General features: G+C 41.1%; 2 protein-coding genes and 1 non-coding gene across 4 annotated transcripts; 2 read left to right on the forward strand and 1 right to left on the reverse strand.

Moving 5' to 3' along the window:
* The first annotated feature begins 1,009 nt into the window (after window positions 1-1,009).
* LOC115383799 (NF-kappa-B inhibitor zeta-like) lies at window positions 1,010-11,167 on the forward strand. Of its 2 annotated transcripts, none has more exons than XM_030085996.1 (10): window positions 1,010-1,065; window positions 1,563-1,623; window positions 2,931-3,019; window positions 3,104-3,378; window positions 4,765-4,870; window positions 4,946-5,092; window positions 5,693-5,756; window positions 5,826-5,995; window positions 6,829-6,939; window positions 11,081-11,167. In XM_030085996.1, exons 3-10 carry the CDS (start codon window positions 2,960-2,962, stop codon window positions 11,165-11,167), a joined length of 1,020 nt encoding a protein of 339 aa, XP_029941856.1. In that variant the 5' UTR covers window positions 1,010-1,065; window positions 1,563-1,623; window positions 2,931-2,959. The 2 variants fall into 2 exon arrangements, with proteins under 2 accessions (XP_029941856.1, XP_029941855.1); XM_030085995.1 differs by lacking the exon at window positions 11,081-11,167 and adding an exon at window positions 8,725-9,005.
* Window positions 11,035-17,704, reverse strand: LOC115383800 (protein jagunal homolog 1-B-like). The gene is made up of 4 exons (XM_030085997.1): window positions 17,601-17,704; window positions 17,345-17,439; window positions 12,462-12,534; window positions 11,035-11,499 (listed from the first exon to the last, which is right to left on the reverse strand). Exons 2-4 carry the CDS (start codon window positions 17,431-17,433, stop codon window positions 11,119-11,121), a joined length of 543 nt encoding a protein of 180 aa, XP_029941857.1. The 5' UTR covers window positions 17,434-17,439; window positions 17,601-17,704; the 3' UTR covers window positions 11,035-11,118.
* Window positions 17,705-17,897: 193 nt separating this feature from the next.
* On the forward strand, window positions 17,898-17,971 carry trnai-aau (transfer RNA isoleucine (anticodon AAU)). The gene has a single exon. It is a non-coding gene; the product is annotated as a tRNA-Ile (tRNA).
* Window positions 17,972-18,897: the final 926 nt, after the last annotated feature.

An 18,897-nucleotide genomic window follows, 5' to 3' on the forward strand; every position in this document is an offset into this window, starting at 1 on the left:
TTGTTGATATGCAGTCTATAGATGATGTCATGTTAGCTCCGCACATATTTTATATACAGTCTATGATTATGTCACATTAGCTCCGCCCATCTTTTAGACACAGTGACGTCACTCTGGTGCCAGGAAGTCCTCCTGGCTACTGTCTGTTCTCATTGGAACATTGGCCTCTAAAAATTATTTTTTTGGCCACTGAATATATATGTATATATGTATATATATATATATACATATATATATATATATATATATATATATATATATATATATATATATATATATATATAGTGGTCATATATTTTTTTATATTTTATATATATATATATATATATATATTTTTTTTTTTTTTTTCCAACTGTAATAATACCATAAACTTTAGCCATTAAATATCAATTTTTGGGTTGTAAATATTATGTTTTTTTTGCCATTAAATGATCATTTTCTTTTTTTTTTTACTTTTTGAAATGTAAATGTAATTTCTTAATTTGGACAATAGAAACAACTGGAAAAGCAGGAAATGCTAAAGGGAGCCGGTCACCAGTTAACAAGGAAACCAGTTCATTTGAAACACCGTATTGACAGCTTTATGAGAGGTTTCAGCAACGGGAAGGACACACACACACACACACACACACACACACACACACACACACACACACACACACACACACAGACACAGCCACTGCGACAGAAACAACTTGTTCTTTTGAAACAAAGTTTAAAACTTAAAAACTCCACAGGACATTTAGCCGGGGTGGGCGGGGCTTAAAAACCTCATGGTCACATGACCTCAACCAGGAAGCTTCGGACAATGACATCAGTTTCCATGGAAACGCCACAAACCCTGAAAGCCATGCCGTTTTTTTCTTTTTTTCTAGCTTTGAAGTGAAAAAAAAATCTGATTCACAGACTGAAACAGGAAAAATCAAATCCAGGCTTTTATTTTGAAGAGGACAGCCAGCTTCCTGCTGGCAGGTGAGTCACCTGTGAACCAGGAAGTGACGGTCAGACAGTCAGGCTCCACTCCCTGTCCCAACAGGCTCTACCACTTCTGAGGAATCGAACCAGGTAACCACAGCTCCTGCTGCCGCTCTGCTGCTCTGAGTGTGTGTCTGAGTTTAGAAGTGTGTGTTTTAGTGTGAAGGTATTTATGAGTGTGTTTTCTGTGTTTTGTGTGTGTGTGTGTGTGTGTGTGGGTGGGTGGGTGTACTAGGGGTTGTGTTTGTGTGTTACTGTGCGTTTGTGTCGTGACTGTGTGGGTGTAGTTGTGTATATGTGTTGCATTTGTGTGTTTTGTGTGTGTTTTTGTGTGTGTATGTGCTCCCGTTTGTATATGTGAGTGTGTGTGTGTGAGTGTTTTGTTGTGTTTGTATGTATATGTGTGAGTGTATTTGTGTTCTTGTGTGTGTGTGTGTGTGTGTGTGTGTTTTGATTTGATTGTATGTTTTCAGTGTGTTCATGTTAGTGAGTTAATGTGTGCTTCAGTGTGTTTTACTGTGTGTGTGTGTGTGTGTGTGTGTGTGTGTGTGTGTGTGTTACTGTGTTCATCGCTGTCTGTCTTTCAGCCATGTTGGATTGTGGGCGGAGCTTAGAGTGACGGTTCTACTGGATCTACTGAGACACTGGGTCAGTCTGTCTAATCCTGGCTTAATCTCCACTTAATCCTGGTTTTAATCTGGACTTAATCCTGACTTAATCTGGATTTAATCTTGATTTAATCCTGACTTTAATCTCGACCTAATCCTGGCTTTATTCTGGAATTAATCTGTTTATATTCTGCCTTCAATTTGGATTAAATCTGGATTTAATCCTGACTTTAATCTGGACTTTAATCTGGGTTTAAGATGTTTCTTTTCAGGTTTCAATCTGGATTTAATCTGAACTTGTTCCTGTCTTTAATCTGGACTTAATCCTGATTCTAAACTGGGTTTAATGTGTTTCTATGGTGTTTCTCTACTTGTTGATCAGAGTTAAAGGAATGAGGAAGTTCATCAGTGAACATTAACTCCAGCTCTTATTCTGAAAAGCTTCACTCACACTGAAGTCAAACAGAACAACAAGCCCACGTTTTATCTGCTGGAGCTTTTATTCCGAAATGTTTTAATTGATTTAAATTTTATAGTGAAAGGTTTTAGTTGGTTTAACCTTTATTCTGAAAGTTTATAGCTACTTTAGCCTTTATGCAGATTTTTTTAAATCTGTTTTGACCTTTACTCTGAAGGTTCTTATCAGTTTAACCTTTGTTCTAACAGATCTTTTCTGCTTTAGCCTTTATTCTGAACATTTTAGATAGTTTTATACTTTATTCTGAAATGTTAAGCTTCTTTAATGTCTATTCTGAAAGTTTTTAGCGGTTTTGAACTTTATTTTGAAACTTTATGATGTTTTAAAATTTATTTGGAAAGTTTTAAGCTACTTTACCCTTTATTCTAACTATTTGAATTGATTTAACTTTTATTCTAAAGGTTTTAGCTGTTTTAACCTTTATTATGAATGTTTTTTTTTACCTATTCCAACCTTTATTTTGAAAGTTTTTAGCTGTTTTAGCCTTTATTTTGAAAGCTTTTAGCTGTTTTAACCTTTATTCTGAAAGATTTTTACCTATTTCAACCTTTATTTTGAAAGTTTTTAGCTGTTTTAACCTTTATTCTGAACGTTTTTTACCTGTTCCAACCTGTATTTTGAAAGTTTTCACCTGTTTTAACCTTTATTTTGAAAGCTTTTAGCTGTTTAAACCTTTATTCTGAAGGTTTTTTTTTTCTATTTCAACCTTTATTTTGAAAGTTCTTGGCTGTTCCAGTCCTTGTTCTATCAGAGTCCGCTTTTCTGGCCTTTATTGTGAAAGGTTCTCCGTGTGTTGTGATGTATAACGATAGAACCAAACCCTGGAGAGAGAACCTCATGTTCTTCCCTGATGGTTCTCCTCTCTGCAGCCTGGAGAACGGTTCTGCCTGGAACCAGCATGCAGGCCGGTCTGAGGAGGAACACGGTGAAGGATCTGCTCATCATGAAGCGCCAGCAGGTAGAACCGTGGAACCGGAGAACCCGCCGAGTCTTTAGAACCGCCCCGTTCCTCACGTTCTGCTGGGAACCCTCTATCTTCCAGAAGAGAACCTGTTCTCCGGACGAGCAGCGCGGAACCAAACAGCCCAGGTTCCAGTGGAACCTCGACGCCTTCGGCTCTCCGGACGGAACCCGTGACGTTCCTCCTCCACCTCTTCACCACCTGCAGAACGCTGATCCCCCCTGCGGTTCCCCCGGTTCCTCCTCCGGTTCCCAGGAGAACATGAGTCTGTTCCACTGGCAGGTCCAGCAGGCGGAGCGCAGGGTGAAGCTTCTAACGGCGGAACAGCTCAGCGACCAGGACGAGGACGGAGACACGTAGGTTCTGCTGGAGAGGATCTAGAACCACACTCATCTAGAACCACACTCATCTAGAACCAGAGTGAGCGGTGGTGGTTATGTAGAACCAGACTCATCTAGAAGTAGACTGATCTAGAACCAGAGTGATGTGGAGGTTATCTAGAACCAGACTTAGAAGTGTTGGTTATCTAGAACCAGACTGATCTAGAACCAAACCGAAAGGTGGAGATTATCCGGAGTCAGAGTAATCTAGAACCAGAGTGAGACATGATCTAGAACCAGACTGACAGGTGTGGAGACAATATGGGACCAGACTTATCTAGAACAAGGCTGAGGTGGAGACGTTCTAGAACCAGACTGCTCTAGAACCAAACTGACAGGTGGAGATTACCTAGAACCAGATCAAGAGGTGGACGATCCAGAACCGGACTTATCTAGAACCAGACTGATTTGGAGACATTCTCTAACCAGACTGACAGGTGGCTTTTATCTAGTACCGGATTGAGCTATAACCAAATTTGCAGATGGTTATTACCTAGAACCAAACTGATGGGTTGAGATTATCTAGAACCAGGCTGATCCAGAACCAGACCAAGAGGTGGTAATTACCTAGAACCAGACATAGAATTGGAGACGTTCTAGAACCAGAGTCAGAGGTATTCTTGAACTAAGTAATCTAGAACCAGACTGAGAGCCGGTGGTTATCTAGGGCCAGACTGATATGTCAAGATTATCTAAAACCAGAATGACCTAAAACCAGAGTTGCATGTAGAGATTATCTAGAACCAGACTTAGCAGTGTTGGCTATCTAGAACCACACTGATGAGTCAAGAGTATCTAGATCCAGACTGATCTAGAACTAGACGGGGAGGTGGAGATTATCCAGAACCGACTGAGGTGTAGACATTCTAGATCCAGACAGAGACGTAGAGCGTATCTAGAACCAGTTTGATCTAGAACCAGACTGACAGGTGTTGGCGATCTAGAACTGGACTTCTCTAGAACCAGACTGATCTAGAACCATACTGTCAGGTGTTGGTCATCTAGAACCAGACTGATACATCAAGATTATCTAGATCCAGAGAGATCTAGAACTGGACTGGGACTTGGATGTTATCGAGAACCAGACTTATCCAGAACCACACTGACAGGTGCAGATTATCTAGAACCAGACTTATCTAGAACCAAGCTGAGAGGTGGAGATGATCTAGAACCAGACTGAAACGTCAGGATTATCTAGATCCAGGCTAATCTAGAACCAGACTGATAGATTGTGTTTATCTAGAACCAGACTGACAGGTGGAGAGGATCTAGAACCAGACTGCTCTAGAACCAGACTATGAGGTGGATATTATCTAAACCAGACTGAGAAGACCCTCCAGACCATTCTCCTGTGTCCTCCAGGTTCCTGCACATCGCGGTGGCTCAGGGGAAGCGTTCTCTGTCCTACGCTCTGGCCAGCCGGATGTCTCAGACCGGTTCTCTGGACCTGAAGGAACACAACGGACAGGTTCTGCTGTTCCACCGCATCCCGGTTCCTCTCTCTATGTTCTGGGTTCTAAAGCGGAACCTCTCCCGGTTCTAGACGGCGCTGCAGATCGCCGCCGCCTCCGACCAGAACCTGATCGCCGGAGACCTGCTGAGACACGGAGCCCGCCTCGGAACCCGGGACCAGTGGGGCAGAACCGAGTTCCACGTGTGTGCCGAGAAGGGCCACCTGGCCACCCTGCAGGTAGAACCTAGAACCCAGAACCTAGAACCCAGTGCCTGGCCACGATGCAGGTAGAACCTAGAACCAGAACCTACAACGCAGAACCTGGAACCCAGAACCTGGCCCTGCTGCAGGTAGAACCCAGAACCTAGAACCCAGAAACAGGCCATGCTGCAGGTAGAATCTAGAACCAGAATGCAGAACCTGGAACCCAGAACCTGGCCACACTGCAAGTAGAACCTAGAACCAGCATGTAGGAGCCTACAACCTAAAATCCAGAAACCAGAAGGTAGAAACCTAGGACATAGAACCTAGGAACCAACAGATCAGAACCTAGAATCCAAGAACCTTCTGGTAGGAACCTAGAACCCATGAACCTGCAGGTAGGAACTTAGAACCTAGAACCCAGAACCGTCAAGTAGGAACCTAGAACCTACAGGTAGGAGCCTAGAACCCAGGAACCAACAAGTTAGAACTCAGAACCTAGAGCGCAGAACCCAGCAGGTAGGAGCCTAGAACGCTTGATGTCTCTGGCCGTGGTTCTCAACCCATGGTCCTCGGACCGGGTGCGTCCCGTCCTACAGCGTGAAATGTAGTGACAGCCTGCGTCTCCCCGTCCAGAGCATCTACAGGTTCCTGACGGAGAACCGACAGCAGGCGGATGTGGACATGGTGAACTTTGAAGGTCAGTGGAGGTCGGGCGGAGAACCCGGAGAACGTTGACGGAACGGTTCTAACAGCTCCGTCTGTCCAGGTCTGACCCCGCTACACTCGGCCGTGCTGTCGCACAACGCCGTCCTGAGAGAGCACAGAACCCTGAAGGAACCCTGCCAGTTCATGAGCCGCCAGCTGGAGAACCGCAGGAACCGCCACCGCGACTGCGTCCGCACGCTGTTGCTCATGGGCGCCAACTGTGGGGCACAGGTGAGGACGATGGGGGGTTTCCATGACAACAACGCTAGGAGTTGTTAGAGATGCTTCCTTAGAACGGTTCTCAAGGTGGAACCTTTTGACAATGTTCTGACTGTTTTCATGGAAAGGGGCTGAAATGCCAGATTTTTAAATTACACCGTCTCCATGGTAACACAAAAAAAATGCTGTCTTCATTTCCATGGTAACAAAACCCCCCAAAACACCCTGACTCTGCCTCCATGGGAACAGTCGGAAAAATCCATGGTAACACAAAAAGAAAACATTCAGACTCCGTTTCCATGGTAACAGAAACATTTTCTGGCTTTGTCCCCATGGTAACCAAAAAAAACCCAAAACTGATCTGTTTCTATGGCAACGGAAAGAAAAAACACTGACTTCATCTCCATGGCTAAAACAAAAAAAAAAAGCAGTGACTCCATCTCCATGGTAACAAGAAAAAAACCCCACCCTGTCTCCATGGTAACAAAAAAAATGTCTGGCTTCATTTCCATGGTAACAAAAGAAGTTCTTATTTTGTCTCCATGGAAACAGTAACATTCTAAGTCTCCATGGAAATAGTAGAAAAAGCCACTTTTTGAAAACATTGCAACTCCATCTTAATGGTAACAATGAAAACCCTCTGACTCTGTCTCCATGGAAACAAGAAAAACAGCTTTATGAAAACCTCCCGACTCTTGCCATGGCAACAGAGGAAAACACAACTTCTCTGAAACACTGTCACTGTTCCTGGTCTGATTGTTCCTGTTTACAGTATATTGTTTCCTTCCTGCTGTTTCCGTGGATGTTCTTGAGGTGTTGCCATGGTAACGCTGCTGTTCCTCCAGGACCTGAAGAGCGGTCGCACTGTTCTCCACATGGCGGCGGAGGAGGGGAACCTGGAGCTGCTGGAGGTTCTCCTGCAGGCTTCCTCAGCCTGGGCTGCCGTCAACAGCAAGGTGGGCCTGACGCCACGGCGACCGTCTGTCAACAACAGTTAGGGAGTACCGATACCAATCTGCCTAGGCCTGATATTTACTGATATATAAGATAAAGAAAGATTGATATCAACATTGATCTGGTACAAATGAGAGATGGGACCGGTATTGTTATTGATCCTGATACCAATTACCGATACTGCTACTAGTAGTACACTGTTACTGATGCTGTTATTGATTGCATTACCGATACTGTTACCGATACTGTTATTGATTCCGATACCGCTTCCAATAAATACCATTGTCGATACTGTTACCGATACAGTTATAGATACCAATACTGGTATTGATTCCGATGCCATTACCGATACCAATATTGATACAACTAGTGATACTGTTACTGATCCCAATGCTGTTATTGATACCAAAACTGATACCAATATCATTATCGGACTGATATTATGTTAAAAAAAAAAAAAAAAATTGATACAAAATACTGATATTTTAAAAAGATTGCTGTGATGCAGTTAGCAAAACCATTACAGACACTGTTACCCATACCATTAATTCCATTACTGATACCGTTGCCAATACTGTTATTGATTCCATTACTGATACCGTTGTTGAGTCAAATAGTTACTGATATCGATACCAATATTATAGGACCAGAACAGATATATAAAAAAAGATACAAAATCCAATTAGTGATACCATTACAGATACTGTTACGACATCGATATTGATTGCGATACCATTACTGTTGATCGATATCATTACTAATTCCTTTACCGATACTGTTACCGGTACCGTTATTGATACTGATACTGTAAAGGCCCGTCCATGCTTCACATGTCCGCGTGGGTGCGCGTTGCGCGTTGGTCCGCGTGACGTAAAAATCGTCATGAATTCCTGTCCGCTAGGGTCCGCGCGGACCGATCCGCGGACGTCCGCGCAGCAGCCAGAAATTGAGACCGCGTTGCGCATTGCGCGCAGGTCGCGGAAGTGTGCGCCTGCGCCAGAGCACCATAGCAAACAAAACATGACGGTAAACGTGAAAGTAGACGGAGCTCCAGCCTGATGGCTCCACTTAAAGACACGGAAAGAGTGAAAAACTCGTGGAAAGAGAGAGAGACTGTCTGGAGGGAGGAGAAGGTCTGCAGACAGAAGTGAAAAAGTAACTAATCGCTCCGGCGCCGCCCCCGCGATTCAGAAACAGAAAAAAAAGGCTAAATAAACTTTAATACTTAAAGATAATGTACTGACAATGTATGTGCTTAATTTTCTCTAAATAATCCGTAATAAGGAGCAGATAAACAGTCTGTAGAGCCGGAAAAGCTTCTCGAGGCTGCGTGGATCACCGCGCCTGCATGAGACGCGCACAGCTGAGCTCAAAATGTAGCATGGGAGAAAGCGCGTCCGCATCGGTGGTGCGCGGACCTTCCAAAGCGGACGCGGAAACGCGTACATGTGAAGCATGGACGGGCCTTTACCGACACATTACGAATACTGATACCGATACTGTTACCGGTACCATGACAGATACTGATACCGATACTGTTACCAGTACCATTACGGATACTGATACCGAAACTGTTACCGGTATTGACACTGATACTGTTAGTGCTACTGTTATTGACACAGATACAGATAGTGTTACCGATACCGTCGCAGATCATTTTCACCAATACCCTTACCGATACTGTTACTGATACCATTACCATGAATAATACTAATATGGCTACTTATAGCGTGACTGTTATTGTTACCGATACTGATACCGATACTGATACCTCCCTCCCCCTGTAGACGTTCAGTGGGAACTCCCCGCTCCACTGCTGCTGCTCGCTGTCTCCGCCCCGGCCGGAGGTCGTGACCTTCCTGCTGCGGCGCGGCGCCGACCCCGGAGCCCGGAACTCCGAGAACGAGGTCCCGGCCCAGCTGGTCCCTGAGGGCCCGGCGGGGGACCCGGTCCGGAGGATGCTCGGGGGGAACCAGGGGTAGAGAACCAGAGAACCACGACAGAGAACACCGTCAGTCAGACGGTCTGCTTTACTCATCTGCCAGGCGGCAGATGTTCGTTGTTTCAGTGAAACACACTGTTCATTACTGAGTAATGATACAGCGGGGGGCGGGGCTTAGGGGAGGGCGGGGCTTAGGGGAGGAGGGGCGGGACTAGGGATTACTGGGGATACGTATTAAAGGGGAAGAAGGGTTCGATTTTCATGGGGGAGGGGCTTAGCATTGATGAGGGGGAGGGGCTTAGTGTCCACGATGGGGTGGGGCTAGAGAGTCATAGGCAGGGGCTAGGTGTTGATGGGAGGGGCTATATATATTCATGGAGGAGGAGCTATGTATCAAAGGGGTGGGACTAAAGGACCTGTGGGTTTTAAAGGGTTTGAACACTTTTTAATTTTTTTTAATTAGTTGATATTTTTGAGTTGAGTTGATATTTTGTTGATGTAAGATTGAAAAAAAAAAAAAACTACTCAGTGTTACTTTTTGAAAAATCTATCTTGGCAGTAATGGGATGAGGTTCAACTGTTTGGAAATGCTTCACAGATAACGGGAAATACAACTTTTTGAAAAACACTTTCTCCGACTCAATTTTTTAAAAGCAAGGTTTTAATAAAAAACAGTTGCATTGTGGGTGTTTTTCCTCCCTGGCAACACGGCGTTGAGGCTAACGCTAGTTAGCTAACTTTTGCTTTGGCTGATTTTGTCCAGATTGAAGCTTCTTCTGGGCCAGTTGGCGCCCACAGGCCTTATATTTTACACCCCTGATTGATCTAGATAGTAAATATTCATTAATGCAGGAAAAACTTTACATTTTTATTTTAATTCAAGAAGTGTAAAAAAACAAAAAACAAAACAAAAAAAAAAAAAACACTTGATGATTTGGGTTGTCTTGTTTTTTTGTAAATTTCTAAACTTTCAAATGAAAAGCTTGTTTGTTCTAAAGGTTAGTCCTGGTATTGGTACTTGGTATCTGTACCATCAGTGGGTAAGTCATGACATATTGATTCATTTGATTGAAAATTCCAACATTTTATTTTCTGTAAATGTTTTCAGACTTTCAAAATAAAAGCATTTATTCACCTTCTAACCAGCCTGAAGTGTTTTGTCTTAAAATAAAATGTAAACAAAAATAAATGATTATATCTCTATTAATCCAGTTCATGAAAGCTGTAGTCCTGCTGTAGTCAAGTTGCCAGCCGGATAAAGGTTAGTACTGATATTGGTACTTGGTATCTGTACACAGCTGTAGCTTAATACTGGTATAAGTACTTGGTATCTACGTGACTAAAGTTTGGAAATGGTATCAGTGCTCTGTATCATCAAGCAGCTAATGGTTACTTCTGATATCGATACTCAGTATCTGTACATCACTAAAGATTAGTACTTGTATTGGTACTCTGTATGTGTACATAGATAAAGGTTTGTAATGGTATCGTTACTCTATCATCGAGTAGCAAAAGGTTAGTACTGATATCAGTAACCTGTGTCTGTACATCACGCAAGGTTTGAACTAGTATTGGTGATCAGTACCTGTACATAGGTAAATGTTTGCACCAGTGTCAGTAATCGGTATCTGTACATAGGCAATGGTTTGGACTGGTATTGGTACTCAGTATCAACATAGCTAATGGTTAGAACTGCTTTCGGCACTTGGTATCTGTACGTACCTCAAGTTTGGCGATGGTATCGTACTCTATATCAAGTAGCTAAAGCTTAGTACTGATATCGGTTCCCAGTATCTGTACATAGGGAAAAGTTCATACTAGTATTGGTACACAGTATCTGTGCATAGGTAAAGGCTTGTGCTGGTATCGTAACTCAGTACTTGTACATAGACAAAGGTTTGTACTTGTGTCAGTACTCGGTATCTGTACATAGGTAACGATTCGTACTGGTATCGGGATTCGGTATCTGTACATAGCTGTAGGTTTGTCATGGTATCGTACTCGTTATCACAGCTATAGGTTTGTAATGGTATCAGTACTTGATATCCGTACTTGGGTAAAGGTTTGTACTGGTATCGGTACTCGGTATCTGTACCATCAGGTGATAAATCATGACATATAGAATTATTTGATTAGAAAAATCCAACATTTTATTTCCTGAAAATGTTTTCAGATTTTTTTTTTTTTTTTTATTATTCCAGTCCATCAAAGCATTAGAACCAGGGTTCTGGGTCGGGTTCTACTTCTTCTTGCCGTCGTGCCACTGGTCCAGCAGCCTCTTGCTGTAGTAGATCTGCCAGCCGTGCAGCTGGGCGGCGATGATGACGGCCAGGTAGAGGACGGACACGGCGGGGAAGCCGAGCAGGAGGCGGCCGTCGGCGACGCCTTGCCGCAGCAGGCGTGTGGCGGCCGGCAGCATCTCGGCGGCGCCGTACATGAGCGGCGCGGCGCCCAGCAGGCCGCCGCCCATCACCGACGCCACCAGGTAGCCCGTGTGGTTCCGCCGCAGCGACAGCAGGTTGAGGGCGGTGGGGGCGGCGCTCAGCAGGTACGGGTACTGCCACCAGTAGGGGGGGCACACCAGGCGGGGGGGCAGCAGCTGCAGGGCGCCCGCTATCACCTGGAGGGAGGGAGGGGGGAGTTAGTGGGAGCGGCTCGGCTAACATGATAACAGCCGTATAATAGCTATATGCTAATGGCTAACAGCAAAAAGTGGTATGGTAATGGCTAGCAGTCGAATGCATAAACAGCAATATTTTAACGGCTAAAAGCTAACAATCGTGTGCTACCAGCTAATAGTCGAATGCTAACAGCTCCATGCTAAAAGCTAATAGTCGTTTGCTAACAGACAACAATAGCATGCTAACAGCTAACACTCGTATGCTAACAGATAACAGCTAACAGTTGTATGCGAATTAGCTGCATGCTAATGGCTAAAGGCTATTAGTGAATGGATAACAGGTAACAGTCGTATGCTAATGACTAACAGCTAACAGTCGTATGCTAACAGCTAGCAGTCATATGGTAACAGACAACAGTTGTATACCAACAGATAACAGCTAACAATCATATGCTAATGGCTAACAGCTAACAGTCATATGCTAACAGCTACATGCTAATGGCTAAAAGATATAGGTGAATTGATAACAGGCAACAGTTGTATGGTAATGACTAAGCTAACAGTCGTATGCTAATAACTAACAGCTAACGGTGGTATGCTAACAGATAACAGTTAATAGCCGTATACCAAAAGTTGCATGCTAATATATGATGCCAAAAAGCCATATGGTAACAGCTAACAGTCCTATGCGAAGAGCTAACAATGGTATGCTAACAGTGTTATGCTAAAGCTTACAGAATTAACTAGTCGTGATCTGTAAGAATTCAGCTTTAACACTGTAGTAGTCTGGCTGTGTGCTGACTGCTAACAGCTTTATGCTAACAGCTAACAGTTGTATGCTAATGACCAACAGAATTAAAGCAAAAAACAGGTCAAAACCACTGTAACAGCAGGTTGTCTGGCCGTACGCTAAATGCTAGCGCTCCAATGTGATTCCCCATAGACATTAGCCCGGAGCTAACCTGAACAACCATCAGCAGCCACAGAACCGCATGAGCCGCATTCAGCTTCCGGATCTCCGACTTCAGGGCAGCGCTGGGGGGAGGGGGACGAGTCGTATGAGAAAAAAAAAAAAATCTGTGATTAGAAAGCTTGAGGTCAAAAGTTGAACAATTACAAAAAAGTAACGCTAAAAAAAAAAAAAAAAAAAAAAAAATATATATATATATATACACACACATACACACATACATGTGTATTAAAAGTCAGTAAAATAAATAAAGATGTAAATGAAGGACAGTGTTGCCAAATGTGAAAAGTAATTTGTTGAACAGCTTTCTGCCGAAAACACAAAAAAACTTCCAGAAATGAATGGAAAAAGAAAGTTACGCCAGAAAATATCTAAAAAAATATATTGCATAAAACATAAGAAAAAGTAAAAAAAAAAAAAAATAAAGTAAAAAAAAGTCTTACAGAAAAGTATGCAATAAAACTGTTTTTGGGAGAAAAGTTTTATTTCATGTTTTCATGCTGGCCTCTTTATGAAGCAGCAGCTGGAGTGGGCGGGGCTAAATTCACTACTTCCTGTTTACACAATATATAAAAGATTTATTTCACAAAATGTAAGAGAGTAAAGACAAAAACGAAAAAAATCATAAAGTTCTCCCCAAAAGAAGCATGCAAAAATAGGTAAAAAATAAAATAACCTGCAGTCGTCTTGATTTTTAGACAAAAATTCTATATTTTGATGCTCAGATCGTCAGATTTGATTGTTTTTACCCACTAACTGACAGGGAAGCTGCTCAATAAGTCAACATTCGTTCAGGTTAACAAGGTTAGTCTGACTTTTTTTTCAAGCTAACAAATAAAATTTAAAGATATTTTCTTCCCATATTTTTCTTCACCGTCTCCTGGACTTCTTCACGGTCTGATCTAGAAGTAAATAAACCACAAGACTGAAGCTCATCTGAGGAGTAAAGTCCAACTGTTCAAATTATGCCATAATGTTGTTAAAAAAAAAAAAAAATTGAAAAGGTCTTTTTTAAAAAGCTATGCCAAAAAAACAAACCAAAAAAAAAACAAACAAACAAAAGGCCAAAAGTGTGGCCAACTTTTTTTTTTCTTTAATAATATAAATTAGGAAAAGAAAGGCCAAAAATACTTATGCAAACAAAGCTAAAAAAAAAAAAACAAAAAAAAAACAATGAATGGCAAAAAAAAAGAAGCTAAAACATGTTAACAAGAAAAACAGCAACACCAAAAAAAAAAAAAAAAAAAAAAAAAAAAACGGAAAAAAGCCGAGAAGTAAAAACAAAAACAAAACAAAAAAAGAAGAAAGTTATGCCAAAAAAACTAAAAGCCCCAAACCGCCAAAACACTGTTAAAAAAGTTTGGCCAACTTTGGTTTTGTTTTTTTAATAATACTAATCATGAAATGAAAAAAAAAAGCCCAAAAATGTTTTAGGTAAAAAATGTGAAAAAAGTAATTACGCCAAAAAAAAAAAAAAAAAAAAAAAAGAAAAGAAAAGTAGAACAGCAACAACAAAAATGGAGAAAAGTCACTAAGTACAAAAGAAAAAGAAAAAGTTATGCCATGCTCTGGGGCTATAATTTGAGGGGATGTGGTAACTTTAAGATTAAAGCAGCGCGGGCCATTAGAAAGAGCTTCTGTCTGTATGTGGAGTTCAACTTTGGAATCAGCTGGGACCAGAACTTAAACAATGTTCAAATATTCATCTGTTCAAATCCAGATTTAAAAATATTGTACTCTCAAGATACAGAGGTTTTGTGTTGGGCTAATTCATAAATGTGTTCTTAATCATCAATTATTTAAGCTAATAATGGGAAGTATGCATTATTATCACTATTATCAAGATGACATATATATATATATATATATATATATATATATATATATATATATATATATATATATATATAAAACGCTATCTATATCTATCTATAATGCAGTTACTTAGATGTTATTTGGTACGATTAAAATAGAATGTTATATGTATTATATAAGACTATTTTACTAGATTACTGGTCAATTATAGTATCTAATATTCAGTCATATATTGGTGGTATTATTATTATTATTACTACTACTACTGCTACATGTGTCACTACAATTATATCATCAACATATGATACTTGATATTACTATTACAACAACTACTATTACATCTTAATAAAGCACAATACTTTGATATTGTGTTATTATATCTATTATCAATGTATAACATGTTATTTTACTTTGCAAACACAAAATCGATACAGTAAGTGATAATGGTGCTAATCTTAAAGGGCAACTCCGGTTTTTTGACACCTGGACCTTATTTCTAGGTGTGTGCATGCTCATATACTCACTCAGACAAACATCGTGCAGCTCGGAGTCCTTCAGAAGTGATTTAGATCCAAACGATGTAGCCGCACTAGCGGGGGTGCCACAGCAATGGAGCGTTAGCGCGGGACATAGTCTCTGCACAGTCGCTCATTTCGGCTGTATTTTTCCTCCATCGGCGCTGGGTTGCCTTTCGGTCGGAAGGGGGGCCTCCGGCGGTGTCCCGCGGCCTGGTTCGGAGCGCGCATCCGCCGGGCGGCGGAGATCTGGATTCTCCCGGCGAGGAGAGAGCTCCGGCCATCGCGCGTCCCGCGGCCGGCGTGGAGCGCGCATCCGCCGGGAAGCGGAGATATGCTTCCTCCCGGCGAGGAGAGACATCCAGCGGCCGCGTGTGAGCCGTGCGTCTTCGCGGGTGTCCGGAGCCTCTGTGGAGCAGCTGAGGGCCGTTTTCCAACTCGGCCCCTGGAAGTCAGACGCCGGGGCACCGTGACAGCCGAGGCCGACTCAAAGTGCCTCTCTGCTGGGGAGAGGAGCGCCGCAACGTTCCCATCCGAGCTAATTGTGGCTAAGTTAGCGAAAACTGTCAGCTCTTCAGCTGACCCACCTGAAGACGGTAGACGAGCTGACTTTATGATAACACTGGCGATGGATGAAGAAATACAGCCGAAATGAGCGACTTTGCAGAGATTATGTCCCGCGCTGAAGCTCCGTTGCTGTGGCACCCCCGCTAGTGCGGCTACATCGTTTGGATCTAAATAACTTCTGAAGGACTCCGAGCTGCACGATGTTTGTCTGAGTGAGTATATGAGCATGCACACACCTAGAAATAAGGTCCAGGTGTCAAAAAACCGGAGTTGCCCTTTAAACAAATACATAATATTACACTCAACAAATCTCTAGTATAGGGCAGGCAAGGGGGGCTCTGCTGCTGGGAGGCCACCACCGTCGAGCAGTAGACTCCCAGTTCTTGTCTTTTTAATGCACAGTACAGACACTTCCAAAGGGTGGTCCTGTTGCCTGAGGACTGACCCCCTCTGGCAGCAGGTCCATATAACACCATGCTTAAATTAAAGTTAAATATAAACTATTAGCACCATTGATTACAATTACTGGGGATATCCTTCTATATGTTGATATGTGTTGATGATGTGATAGGGGCAGTGGTACTGATAATGGTAATATGTATGTTTATGTGTATGGGTGTTTGTGTATATGCATGTATGTGTATGTGTGTATATGCATGTGTGTATGTATGTATATGTGTATATATATGTATGTGTATGTGTTTGTATGTATATATATGTATGTATGTGGCTATATATGTATATGTGTATGTATGTGGGTATATATGTATGTGTATGTGTGTGTATATATATACATATATACTATTAGCACTTAATTCATTATTATTGCAACCTAAAGATGTTTAGGAAGACAAGGGGTGGGAGTTAACAAGTTATCTTCATCCCACTCCTTTTCAAGGCAGTCATCAAATTTGAAAACAACATATGTCTAGTTCTTAATTGTAAATATTGTTGTTGGGGTTTTGTTTGTCTTTGTTGTTTCTTTTTTTTATAATTATTTTTTTTCTTCTTCTTTTTCATTTTTTATATTGCTTCTGTATAATCTGTTTTTTTTTTCTGCCCAGTGAGGGGAATTTTGTGTTAGTTATTGTACAATATATTTTGTGTTGCTTTTTCTGTACCTCGAATAAATGTATTCATATTCAACACAGGGCTGCCCGGGGATGCCCGTCTGTAAATCATGGCAGGGAAAGAAAAATCCGCTGATGCCGACACAAGTAAAAAAAAAAAAAAAAAACTCAAATATCAACTGTTCAAGTAAAAAAACGCTTTGCCAAAACATGGAAAAAAAGCCAAACAATGTTTTAATGCCCAAAAAATAATAAAAATCATGCCAAAAAATGAAAAAGTAATGCCTGAAAAGTAAAAAAAACAAAAAAAAAACAAACAAACTAAGCTATTTATGCCAAAAAAATGTTAAAAAGCCAAAGAACGTCCAAAAAATGTTAAAAAAGAAAAAAAAAATAACAGCTAGGCTAAAAACGGAAAAAAGGCTACAAAATCACAACAAATCATGTCAAAAATGAAAAAAAAATCCCGACACAGCAATGCCAACTACTGTGCCCACTATGAAAAAAACAAGCATAAAATCCAATAAAAGGGGAAAAAGGCAAAAAACAAAAAAAATACCAAATAGATAAATAGATAAATAAATAAAATAAAATAAATAAATAAATATCAGCTGCTGACAAATTAATCTGCTGGAGCTGCTTTAATATTGACGCTGTTCTGAAGCTTTATTAAACTGAATTAAAATAAGAAAAACAGCTTTAATTAAAAGAAAAATTGGGGGGGGGGGGGGGGGGGGGGGGGAGCCATAAAGTAAAGAAAGTCATTCCAAAATATAAAATAAAATAAAATAACTGAAATGAAAAAGCAGCTGCTGTCGGTCTGCCTGCTCCTCTCCCCTCTCCACAGCGTTTACTCCAGCATTCCTCCTGCTTCCGGGTGAATTAAAGCTCAATAACCGGACCGGTACCTCATCTGGTAGTGCGCCGCCACGCGCTCCCGGTGCTGGAAGTCGCTGCCGTCCGTCCCCGCCGCCCGCGGTCCCGCTCTGGAGGCCATGCGGCTCTGAGGAGGTCACACACGGACACGTTTCTGTCCCGGTCCCGGTTCAGCTGCACCGGCTGCTGCTAGCAGGCTAGCAGGCTAACGCTACCTTCCTCCTCCTCCTCCTCCTCCGTTACCGGTTACCGGGTCAAAACACACACCGTGCTGTTCTTAAAACTCACCTTTTATTCAGTCGGGGTCTGAAAAAAGCGCTAAAATGAGAGAAAGTGCAGGTTTTCTGCGGCTGCAGCTGCAGGACGGACCGGAAGTATAAACAGGGGGGCGGGGCTGAGGTGGAGTGACGTGTCGTGTTGTGATTGGTCCGTTTTTATCACTTCCTTACTGACTTCTGCGGTTCACCTGCTTTGATCTATTAATGATTAATGAGTTTGACTCCTTTATTTTCTCAAACCATAAAGATTTCGACGATAGTTACTGTTTGATGGAACATGATGACGTCATCGCCTCTGCAGCGTCACGGCCGGTTAGCTCAGTTGGTTAGAGCGTGGTGCTAATAACGCCAAGGTCGCGGGTTCGATCCCCGTACGGGCCAAGCTACCTTTTCTTATTTACATGTTCTGATCACTGTAAAAATAAAATAATAACAAATGAAACAAACCAAAAAAACACTAAAAACCCCCAGCGATAACATCATTCAAAAAGATAGAAATTATGAAAAAAATAGAATAAAATAATATTAAAATGTTTAAACAATAATTAAAGAACCTTAAACACTTAAAAAAACACATAATTAAAATAAAAAAAAAACTTTTTTTAAAAATTATTATTCCAATCTTCAAAAAAGAAACTTTTTTGCATTTGTTGCAGAATTTTTTTTCATGTTGATTTGAGTTACAGTACAATATTGACAAGAATCAATATTCAATATTTATTGATTCTCTTCTGTTTTTTTCGACTTTAAATGTAATTTAGCGACAAATCATTTCCATATTATTCATGTAGATGAAGAATATTTTTAACAATTGTGATCAAACTTTGACACACAGTCATATGATCAGATGATAAATGTTCACCTACCTATTGTCTTCTGGAATTAAAGTATTTGATTCCACTTTTGCAGTCAAAGATAGAGTATTAATTTTAGCTCAGAGGTAAAGTGAGAACGACTTATTTATACATGTATACATTTATTTATTTTAAGAAACTTTATCTTAAAAGATTAAGGTTTTTATGGTGTCACTTTTTTGTTTTGGGAATATTTATTTGGTTCTTTTAATGAAAATATTTCTAAAAATTATGGTTTTATTATTATTATTATATCTTATTCATTTTAATTAAAACTTATTTCTAAAGTTGGACTTCTTATTTTCTAAATATTAATTTATTTATCTTTTTTGTCAAGTTGGAGGTTTGTTGAAATGTATTTATTGACTTATTTATTTATTCATTCATTTTAGGACATTTTATTTTAAAAGCTTGATGATTTTTTATTGTTGTTTATAATTGTTTCACTTTTAT

This window comes from Salarias fasciatus (assembly GCF_902148845.1).
Source record: "Salarias fasciatus chromosome 23 unlocalized genomic scaffold, fSalaFa1.1 super_scaffold_20, whole genome shotgun sequence".
Classification (NCBI taxonomy): domain Eukaryota; kingdom Metazoa; phylum Chordata; class Actinopteri; order Blenniiformes; family Blenniidae; genus Salarias; species Salarias fasciatus.

Coding starts and splice junctions, on each gene's coding strand:
- LOC115383800 (XM_030085997.1), bottom strand. CDS start 17,433: ATGGCCTCCAGAGCGGGACCGCGGGCGGCGGGGACGGACGGCAGCGAC. Junction 12,535..17,344: donor GCGGCGCACTACCAGATGAG/GTACCGGTCCGG, acceptor CCCTCCCCCCAG/CGCTGCCCTGAAGTCGGAGA. Junction 11,500..12,461: donor GGCTGCTGATGGTTGTTCAG/GTTAGCTCCGGG, acceptor CCCTCCCTCCAG/GTGATAGCGGGCGCCCTGCA.
- LOC115383799 (XM_030085995.1), top strand. CDS start 2,960: ATGCAGGCCGGTCTGAGGAGGAACACGGTGAAGGATCTGCTCATCATG. Junction 4,871..4,945: donor TGAAGGAACACAACGGACAG/GTTCTGCTGTTC, acceptor TCCCGGTTCTAG/ACGGCGCTGCAGATCGCCGC. Junction 5,996..6,828: donor GCGCCAACTGTGGGGCACAG/GTGAGGACGATG, acceptor CTGTTCCTCCAG/GACCTGAAGAGCGGTCGCAC.